General features: G+C 43.2%; 2 protein-coding genes across 2 annotated transcripts in view; both read right to left on the bottom strand.

The window, feature by feature from the left end:
• Window positions 1-10,028, bottom strand: part of ADAT1 (adenosine deaminase, tRNA-specific 1) — a 26,058-nt gene extending 16,030 nt beyond the window's left edge. The window contains exons 1-5 of the mRNA XM_009323510.1: window positions 9,860-10,028; window positions 9,005-9,073; window positions 7,544-7,598; window positions 6,647-6,777; window positions 4,556-5,174 (exon numbers count right to left, since the gene is read on the bottom strand). Of these exons, the coding sequence (XP_009321785.1) occupies window positions 4,556-5,174; window positions 6,647-6,777; window positions 7,544-7,598; window positions 9,005-9,073; window positions 9,860-10,028 (1,043 nt within the window). The remainder of the gene's footprint in view (window positions 1-4,555; window positions 5,175-6,646; window positions 6,778-7,543; window positions 7,599-9,004; window positions 9,074-9,859) is intronic.
• Window positions 10,029-10,299: 271 nt separating this feature from the next.
• KARS (lysyl-tRNA synthetase) overlaps window positions 10,300-10,487 on the bottom strand; it is an 11,276-nt gene continuing 11,088 nt past the window's right edge. The window contains exon 15 of the mRNA XM_009323515.1: window positions 10,300-10,479. Within this exon, the coding sequence (XP_009321790.1) occupies window positions 10,300-10,479 (180 nt within the window). The remainder of the gene's footprint in view (window positions 10,480-10,487) is intronic.

Below are 10,487 nucleotides of genomic sequence, written 5' to 3'. Positions count from 1 at the left end.
CAGGAATGAATTAAGACTGAGGTTCATATCGTCAGATGTAATAGTCTGAAAAAGTGCCTGACTTTGCAATCTAAGACTAATAAGGCTGGGCAAATTCTTGTCCCATGTGTTACAGAGCGAGGAAAGGATTATCCAGTAAGCTCCACTGGATAGGTAGCTAGAGTTTCCCCTATTAATATACTATGACCTCTTTTATAACCGTCCTAGAAGGATGTAAGGCTATGGAGAAAAGGAGTTACTAAACTAAGTCAAACCCTTCAGATGAACTGGTCTAGTAACTGCCTCTTAAAGGGAGTGGTTAGCTCCCCGGTTTCTTTCTTGCCCTCCTTTCCCTCCACTCCGCCCAGTTCCATTTACCGTCCTGTAATGCTTGCCAATTCCTTTGTTGCACTGATTCACCCTCCTAAGCACGAAAAATATCCACTTCCTATCCTTTTATTGCTAGGATAGTTTTCATCAACTCAAGGATCCGAGGAGCAAGAAACCCAGTGCACAGCAGATGACTTTCCTCATTTAGCAGCAGTGCACTTCACCTCCCGCATAAATTTCCCTGAGGTGACAAGTTGTGTTATCAGAGCTCTGCTACTCACAGTAGGGAGAAAATGAAATCTTGGATGCAATTCAAATCAAAGCAGCAGACAATTTTTTACCACCATGGAAATGCACATAAGCTTTGCCTTTCCAGTCTAACGCAACTCTTAGTCTTTTTCCAGCTGACCAGTACAAGCTGTCACATGTTAGGTGCCCTGAACCACTTCAGTGAATCACAGAATGGTTGAGGTGGGAAGGGACCTCCAGAGGTCATCTGGTCCAACCCCTCCCTGCTCAAGCAGGGCCACCTACAGCCAGCTGCCCAGGACCGCGCCCAGATGGCTTTTGAGTATCACCAAGGTGGGAGACTCCACAACCTCCCTGGGCAACCTCTGCCAGTGCTCTGTCACCCACACAGTGAAAAAGTGTTTCCTGATGTTCAGAGGGAACCCCCTGTGTTTCCATTTGTGCCCGCTGCCTCTGGTCCTGTCACTGGGCACCACTGAAAACAGCCTGGCTCCATCTTCTTTGCACCCTCCCTTCAGGTATTTATACACATTGGTAAGATCCCCCTGAGCCTTCTCTTCTCCAGGCTGAACAGTCCCAGCTCTCCCAGCCTTTCCTCATATGAGAGATGCTCCAATCCCTTAAACACCTTCGAGGCCCTTTGTTGGACTCTCTCCGTACGTCCCTGTCTCTCTTGTACTGAGGAGCCCAGAACTGGACACAGCACTCCAGGTGTGGCCTCACCAGTGCCAGCAGAGGCGAAGGATCACCTCCCTGGACCTGCTGGCAACGCTTTCCCTAATGCAACCCAGGGTACCATTAGCCGCCTTTGCTGCCAGGGCACACTGCTGGCTCATGTTCAACTTGGGGTCTAGCAGGACCCCCCAGTCCTTTTCTGTGAAGCCGTTTTCCAGCTGGGCAGCCCCCAGCATATATACTGGTGCATGGGGCTGCTCCTCTACAAGGTGCAGGACTTTGCACTTCCCCTTGTTGAACTTCATGAGGTTCCTACCTTTCTCCGGCCTGTCAAGGTCCCTCTGGATGGCAGCACAATCCCCTGGCATATCAGCCATTCCTCCCAGTTTTGAGACATCAGCAAACTTGCTGGGGGTACACTCTGCGCCATCATCCAGATCATTAATGAAGATGTTAAACAGGACTGGACCTAATATTGACCCCTAGGGTACACGGCTAGTTACACCTCCAACTACATTTTGTCCAATGATCACCACCCTCTGGGCTCAGCCATTCAGCTGGCTTTCAATCCACCTCACTGTCTGCTCATCCAGCCCATACTTTAACAGATTCTCTATGAGGATCTTACAAGAGGCAGTGTCAAAGGCCTTACTGAAGTCTAGGTAGACAATATCCACTGCTCTCCCCTCATCTACCAGGCCAGTCACTTCATCACAGAAGTCTTTCAAGTTGGTCAAGCACGACTTCCCCTTGGTGAATCCATGCTGACTACTTTTGACAATCTTCTTGTCTTTCATGTGCCTGGAAATGGTTTCCAGGATTAGCTGCTCCATCTCCTTCCCAGGTATCAAGGTGAGGCCGACTAGCCTGTAGTTCCCTGGGTCCTCCTTCTTGCCTTTCTTGAAGAATGGAGACACATCTGCTTTCCTCCAGTCTTCCGGAACTTCTCCCAGCCACCGTGATCAATCAAAGATTAATGGGAGTAGCCGCACAATGACATCTGCCAACTCCCTCAGCTCTCCTGAGTGCATCAGGAGACGCAGATCATCAGGGCCCAGGGACTTAGCATGTCTAGTGTTCTTAAGTATTCCCTGACCTGATCTTCTTCCACCAAAGGTATGTTCTCCTTGCACCAGGCTTTCCCCCCATTCTCTACGACCTGGGATTCCTGAAGGCTGGTCTTGCTAGTAAAGACTAAGGCAAAGAAAGCATTCAGTACCTCAGCCTTTTCCATATCCTGTGTAACCAGGTCCCCCATCTCATTCAGCAGCGAGTCCACGTTTTCCTTAGCCTTCCTTTTGTCACCTATGTACTTAGAGAAGCCCTTCTGGTCTTTGACATCCCTTGCCAGATTCAATTCCAGTTGGGCTTTAGCTTTCTCAACCTCATCCCTGCATGCAGAGACACTGTCTCTATATTCCTCCTAGGTTACCTGCCCTTGCTTCCACCTTCCATATACTTCCTTTTCATGTTTGAGTTTGGCCAGGAGCTCCTTGTTCATCCACGCAGGCCTCCTGACATTTCTGCCTGATTTCCTATTCGTCAGGATGGACCACTCTTGAGCTTGGAGGAGGTGATCCTTGAACATAAACAGTTTTTAAGGGCCCCTCTTGCCTCCAGAGCCTTATCCCATATGACTCTTCCAAGCAGATCTTTGAAGAGGCCAAAGTCTACTCTCCTGAAGCCCATGGTTGTGAGCTTGCTTTTTACTCCCCTCCCTCCACTCAGAATCCTGAACTCCACCATCTCATGGTCACTGCAACTAAGGCCTCCTTTGACCTTCACATCCCCGATGAGCCCCTCATCGCTGGCGAGTATGAGGTCCAGCAGAGTACCTCTCCTTGTTGGCTCCTCTATCTGCCATTTCAATCATTCCTAAAGGTGGATCGGGTTCAAAAATTCCACTTCTTTTTCTATTGCAGAGCCGGAGGATGAGAAACAAGTATGCCAAATCCAGAGGTGCAGAGCCACAAACCTCATCCTTTACAGAAGCTGAAGGCCTAGAGTCTCATGGTAGAATTCTGAAGCGCATCCCTCAGAATGCATGAAGACTATAAAAGGTGAGCTTGCACTGCACACCCAAATCAGTGTGAATATAAGTGGTGGAATAGTCCAATGAGAGATATTAGCTTGCATGCAAGTGCAAAGTGTCCCAGAAGAACGAAGTTTTGCTCAAAAAGCAACAAACTGACAATCAACACTAATAGAAACAACTGTTGACAGGAAATCATGACTTTCCAATCTGGTTGCCAAACAGCACTCATCTTTCTAAACCTAAATATACTCCACCACTCCACAGCCATTTCTGTATTAGGTCTAGAACTCAGTTTCCATGGGCTGCACAGCACACCTGAAGGCACAGATAGAGTTTTCAAAAACCTCTACTGAGAACAGACTGACAATACGATTTTGAAATTTTACATGGCATGCACTTGTATGCATATGCAATGACCCAAGTATTAACCTCCTGGACAATTTTAAGTTTGGATCCAAGCTTAGGAAGACAGCAGAAAGTAAACTGGTTTTACTACAATTCCCTTTAAAGCAAGTTTAAAATACTGCATCTTTTACTTGCCAGAAAGTAAGTCCAAAAGCTGGGTCTAAAATCAGCAAAAGCTTCAGAAGAACCAAGCAGTTCATTTAAGGCTAAGTTATAAAAAGGTTTGTAAGGACAACCAGAAAGACATCTTTTCCACAGTGCAAAAGTCTACCTACGCATTCATTTGGAGTCATTTCAGTCAGATTGCCTTTAGGATGGATGGATTTGGGGGCTTTTTAATTTAATTTTAGGAATGGTCCTGCAAGAAATAAAAGCTGCTTTTGCTCACCAACACAATTCTATAAAAGGAAACTTATAGATATTCAGAATGACTTTGTGGAGTATGGATAACTGAATAAATTAAAACTTTTCTTGACCCTGCTTGAGGAAATAAATTCAGGAAGAGGGCAAGAAAAGTTCAACTTCGCTATGCTAAAAAACTTCACTACGCTGAGTTTGTGTCCTTCTGGCTGCTTTTTCTGCTGAAAGGCTTCTAGAAAAACTCAGGTGGGTAACAGCTTCTCACTGTTCCATGAAGGGACAACCAAGGGGATCCTGAATCTAATGGAAATTCTTTTGTGAATCTTCAAGTCTGATCCATCAGCAGTAGTCACCTTTTCTCCATACTACACAGGGCTACTTTTTGAAAATGTGAATTTGCAGAAATTCACGTTTTCTGCAAATTACTTTGGCGCAAAGTCCTCATATTTGCGTGACACATGTTGTCTTCCATAACTCATTGCCTCCATACACACCATCTGATTTCCAAAGGAGAGAACTTACCTTTCAATAATTGCTCTCCGCATAGCTTCTTGGCTATATGGGCACTTCCCCACTATAATTGCTGACAGATACAATGGATACTGCAGGAAATGCATCAGAAGAGCTCCTTGACACCCTAACACGTTCCAGCGAGCCAGTTTATCACTGCAGGACATAGAGCATGTTCTGTCCCCACGACCTGGCTTCACTCGTAATAATCCCACACAGTGATACCCCAGCCCAGGTATCCGGGCATCACCCAGCTCTCCAGGTACGCATTTTGCTCCAGTTCTATAAATATCTACTACCTTCGGTCTCCCTAAGCCAGTCTCCTTATTAGCTGTTTGTATCTCTGCAGAACATTCACAGCTCTTTGGATTTGTGTCGCCATCTCGTTTCACAGATACTTGCTGAACAGCCAGGTCTTCAGTGATTACAGAAGAATAATCATCATCGTCAGTTTTCACTCTCTTGATTATATGATTACTTGCCATTTTCTCTGATTTCCTTTTATCTTCTGGACCCAAACGATCATGGTTACTTATACACTCTGCTGATTGTCCAGCTGCATCATCTCCAGTCACTGGCTTAGAAAGCTGTTTCTCTGGTTCACTAATTGGAATAATAGAAGCATCTCCACCTAGAACAAAAGAATTAACATCAAAATTGGCCAAAAACACATCTCTCATGACTGGAACACATCACGCCAGTAATATTATGGCTACTACTAGCTTTCACAGATTTGCACTCAGGAAAATTTAATTATGAGAACACACTTTTCAAACAACATTGCCCTGTAAAATGATGAATCAGACTTCGCTGAAATTTGAGCCAATATGTTTAATTTCAACTTCTTCATTCTACCGAAGAAATAATAAAAAACGCAAAATTTAAAACAAAAATTATAAAGCAAAAGGTGTCAAAGGCATTTGGCAGACTACAAGCAGTGCTTAAGACTCACAGGAAAACTAGTCTCATCTAACTAAACAATACAAACCTCTAAAGAATAATTAAAGAATAACCTATCAAATAAGGATGGAAATTTTAATCTGTATTCCTAAAACAAGCTCAAAACCAAAATTATGAAGCTCAGTTCAAAGCAAACAAAGCCTGACAGGCGTGTGAGAAAAAGGCAGTCAGGAAATTATTTTTGCTATTAAATTTGAAGATTTAGATTCTATTCTCATATTGCATTAACAAAGAAAACCATCATAGCATATTCCAGCAATGCCATAAAAATAACGAAAATGTACAAGCAACTAATTCACTATGTGAAGTACTGATGAGGCGTATTTTGAGAGTGCTTAGACTTCTTTGCTCTGGCAACAGACTAGCAGTTGAAGAACACGCTGGTAAGAGTGTGGTAACATCGAGACATCCGATAAGCTGGTAGACCAGGAGGTCGCCTTCCTACATTTTGCCAATAGATCCTCATCTTTGTGGTGCTGTTTTTTTAAAAACACACAAAGAGCATTTTCCATGACAAAACAAAAAGTTGTATTCCATTCCGTAAGAAGTTTTGGGTTGGGGGGTGGTGGTGGTGTTTTGTGGGTGGGGCTTTTTTGGTTGTTTCTTGGGAGTTTGGTTTTGTTGGATTTTTCTTGGGGGGGGATGTCCTGTTTTGTTTTGTTTTTTTGTTTGTTTGGTTTTGGTTTTTGTTTGGTTGGGGTTTTTGGTGGGGGTTTTTTTTGTTGTGTTGGGTTTGTTTGGGTTTTTTTGAACTGTGGTAAATGTCAATGTTTTTTATTAAAATTTGAATCCAAGGAGACAACATTTAAAGAAAAGCAACCAGGAAATATGACAGGACCTGACAAGTATGTTAGTTTCTGGAAAAGAAAATAGCAGCCATTATTGTTTACAGAGAAAGTGAAACGTTCCACTATATAATGAGCAGTGTATTGGATTTACGGGGTTCTCATGAATCACATCCAGTGAGCTATAATGCCAAATGTATCTGTGGAGGACCAGTCAAGTACATCTTAGGGCACATACAGATAACATGAGCTACTGCCTCACTCTCACTCCCGACCAAAGAGAGACCAAAGAAAGGCAAGGGGCAGAAAAGATTCTACAAGTGGCAGCCATGAAATTGGTTCACTCCAGCATACTCACATGGGGTATGACTGGAGAAGAAAACAAATATGATATTTGGTTTGAGTTTCCATTTCCCAGTTTCAGTTCCTGGAATAAAGATACTGCACTGCTGATGGGAAGCTGCCAGCCACATCTGATGGAGAAGATACCTGTTAGGCAGAAAGTTTTCATGAAACATTTACTTCATTTTTGATGCATGGGAAAACAACAAAAATTAGATGCCCACTAGTGCCTGTTCTTTCCCGATAAAGTCTATGAGGAGCCAATCAGTTATGCTTCTACAGATAAATGGGATCCAACATACTCCACAAACACATCATTGGACCCTTAATAACAGACCTCAAAGGGCTGGCTTCAGTGGAGTTAACTATCTCCTCAAATCGTGTATCTAAGGTCCCCTCCTCTCACTCACTCTGTATTTTTACCAGCACTGCAACTCAAACGATTCTGTGAGAGCCAGTTTAGTGGCATCAAACCACATGAAATATACTCGTTCCTGTAGCATTACTGTTCTCCTGGCTCAGTTCCTTGAACCAGCTTATCCCACGTGAACAAGATGACTGGTATGTCAGAAACAGCAAGGCTACCCTTGACAACTAGTCATCAGACCAGCACTGACGTCACATGAAATCAGATCCTACTTCTTTGTACAGAGGCTCTACAAGAATGAGAAAGAAACAAGCTTTTGTGAAAGGGCCTTAACACCACCTAGAAGTGTAAAAATTAGGTTAAACTCCTGCTAACAAAGGGGAAAAAAAAGTGTTGCTTACATAGAGGTAATACCGTCTCTTTCATTACATTCTCATCCCTGAAGCTGCAAAATCTGGCTATTTCAGCTATAGGTCAAAACCATTTGTATCACAACAAACAACCTCAAGTGGCACTGAATAACAGCATGCAAACTTCATGCCTCACCTCTGGAAGCTCCTCTTGGCCACAATTTCAGCATGACTGTCATTCAGAACGTCTCCTAAAGCAACAACCAAATGAGAACATACGTATCATTACTGAAAAGGAGACGAACAAAGCAAGCAGAATTTGACAAATGACAGTTCTCCAGATTCATTAGCACTTGAAGGTTTAACATTGGTATTAGGCTATTTCAAGATATTTAAACTTCCAATCGCTACAAAAGGAGGTCAATAGCCTACACAAATGAAGGATAAAAGTCTTCACTCCGCAGCAAGTCAGAGACTTGTTTAAATACCAAATTTGCACTCTTCTGAAATCTGAAATCCTTTGAGTTGAATAAAACACTGGCTTCCTTCAAAACCTTCCTGATGTTTGTTCTTAATAGTAAATCTTGATATTCTCAGATTAAGCGTAACATCGAGAAAATTTCAAGTGTTTGTTAAGCTTTTGGTTGAAGTTTCTTGTTGCACTATGCCCTACAACTTAAATTACTTTTCTTGTAAATAATTCTGATATTTACCAGGTTTACACATCTCACGTCCTGCAGTGTCTGCCTATTGTGGTATCTAAAGGAACAGGATCTGCAGATCACCTTTTATTTCAGCAATAAAAGGCCAGGCGATGAAAGTCCTCTTTAACAGTTCTAAAAGTTTAAAGTTTGAAAGTTCTCTAACAGGCAACCATTAACATGACCTACCAACCAAGTTAATTTAAAAATAAATGAATGTTATCATAAGAGGAAAATATTTTCTAAACTTAAGATCACTGAAGACAAACAACAGAGAGAAGAACTAGCTTTACTTTTTTCTAGTCAAATTTCTACTTTGACTCTTAATACCTAGGTTGTAAGTAGTACAACAGTTTAATCACAATTTTCCTAAATCATAGATACATTCTGAATTAAAAAATGGACATGCAGAGCAAGGAAAAGTCCTTGCTACAATAAATGGTAAGAAATGGTAGCTGTGGGAAGTCATGTATCTACCCATACATTTATTGTACGAACACTTAAAACTATCTAGCTGCAGAATATATGGTAAGGGAGAAAAAGCCTGTTAGTACCTTTCTGGTGTCACCCCTACCCTAACTCAGCAGTGGTATCTTTTGCATCAGACCACAATAAAACTAGACTGTAACAGGTGACTGACGCACAATTATTTTGCTTATGTTTTGTTTTGCTTTTAGTTATGAAGTCTTTGGGTATGCAGACTCAGGGCCTAAACTACACATTTCCACATATAAAAAGTTTATTCACCTTTAAGGCAGCAAGTGCAGCAAACTTTAGGGCAGCCATTCTGGCTGCCTAAGCCCCTCTCTCCTTAACGAGGTGAGGTCTGCCTTAAACTTCTGGCTTCAATCCAGAAGTCTGAGCTCAATGCCTTGGACATTTTCATTGATTCTAAGACACCAGCAAGAAAGAAGGTAGCATAAGTAGTCTGTTCTTGGATTTTACATCATACTTACCAGTTTTTCTCATTTTGTTTTGGCCAATACATTTTGTTCCAGTTCCCATAGCAACAACTTCCTTTGTTACTGAAAAAAGAAACAACATTAACTGAACAAACTATCGCCAGAAGCATTGCTCTCGTACAGTCATTCTGGTAAGACAACACACAGAACATTTGCGTGGAAGAGAAGGTACAGGGAGGCAGGCCATTGGACATTCCAGAAAGGAAACAGTATCAGCTGGAGAACTGAACCTAGTAGGCAGAAGCCCCAGTGCTAGGAAAAGTCTATGATCCCACAGCAGGAGTGCTAACACAGGCTTGATGTGCTAGGCAACACACAGTGGACACTGGCATAGGATGGATTCCTCAAACACATAAGAGAGAAGCATGGGATACAATCTGCATGACAACATGGAAGTGCCAGTAAGGGAAAGGAAGACGATGGTGAACTAACACAAACACACAATGTAATAACACAGTCTGTTAAAGGAGAGCAGACTGAGACCTTTCTAGGATTCTTTCAAACAGTAGCCAAACACACTTTTGCGAGGGTTTACATTAGGAATTCAGGTTCTGCCTAGACTTTCGCCACTTATTGAACAGCCAAATGCAGGCTTTCATCTTCTTAGTTACAGGCGGGGAAGAACAGCCTTGCACTATAACCACCTCTTTCCAGACAGAAGCTGTAGAAGCTTTTACAATCACAAAGAGTAAAGAATTTGGGTGGAGACCGAAACGGAACAGGAAGGGGTGTATGTTTTTTTTTTAGAAAGTATCTTGAAAATAAATAAATAAAAAGCATCAAGGACTGCCACCTCCTCACCCCCTTCCCTCCCACTGCCCCTCCCAAATCCCCACAACTCATTCTTACCCTGCAGATTCCCTGGACTAGGAAGAACCTCTCTTTGGGTTGCAGACTCCACTTTGACAACAGCTGCCAGTGAAGTCCATTCCCTGTTTCGATCCGGTTTCCCCTGCTTAGGGAGTCTGGTCCTATAATGCAGGTAACATAGCTCAGCAATTTCATCAGCTGACCACATGGCTCCTGGTGCAAGTGCAGGTTCTAAACAGAATTGGATTCCATCACAACACTGATTAACCCCCATCTCTTCAAATCCTGCTGCCTTGTTCCGCATGACACCTTCCTGTACCAGATTCCAATATCCAAGGCCTAACTGCATCACCCCTTTCAGGATTATTTATAAGAAATATATCATATGGAATAAATAACTTTTTTTCCAAATCACTAGGAATAAAAAGCAATGCTAGAACCCTTATAGTCTGGCAGCAGGTGAGATTGCTGGGTTCCCACTACGCAGCCGTCAAGTGTCCATCACACCACTGTCCCCGTGCGGTCCCTGCACCACACCCGAGGCGCCTGGTACCCCCGTGCTCATTCCGAGGCCTCCGGGCCTTCGCCCCGCCCGGCGACCGGGGAGCACAGAGCTCCACAGCCAGGGCGGCCAGTGCCCCGAGCGAGCTGGTGTAGCGCTCAAGCA

The sequence above is a fragment of the Pygoscelis adeliae genome, unplaced genomic scaffold, assembly GCF_000699105.1.
Source record: "Pygoscelis adeliae isolate BGI_AS28 unplaced genomic scaffold, ASM69910v1 Scaffold205, whole genome shotgun sequence".
NCBI lineage: Eukaryota > Metazoa > Chordata > Aves > Sphenisciformes > Spheniscidae > Pygoscelis > Pygoscelis adeliae.
The sequence above is the reverse complement of the archived record's forward strand: the minus strand, read 5'-3'. Positions and strand labels throughout refer to the sequence as shown.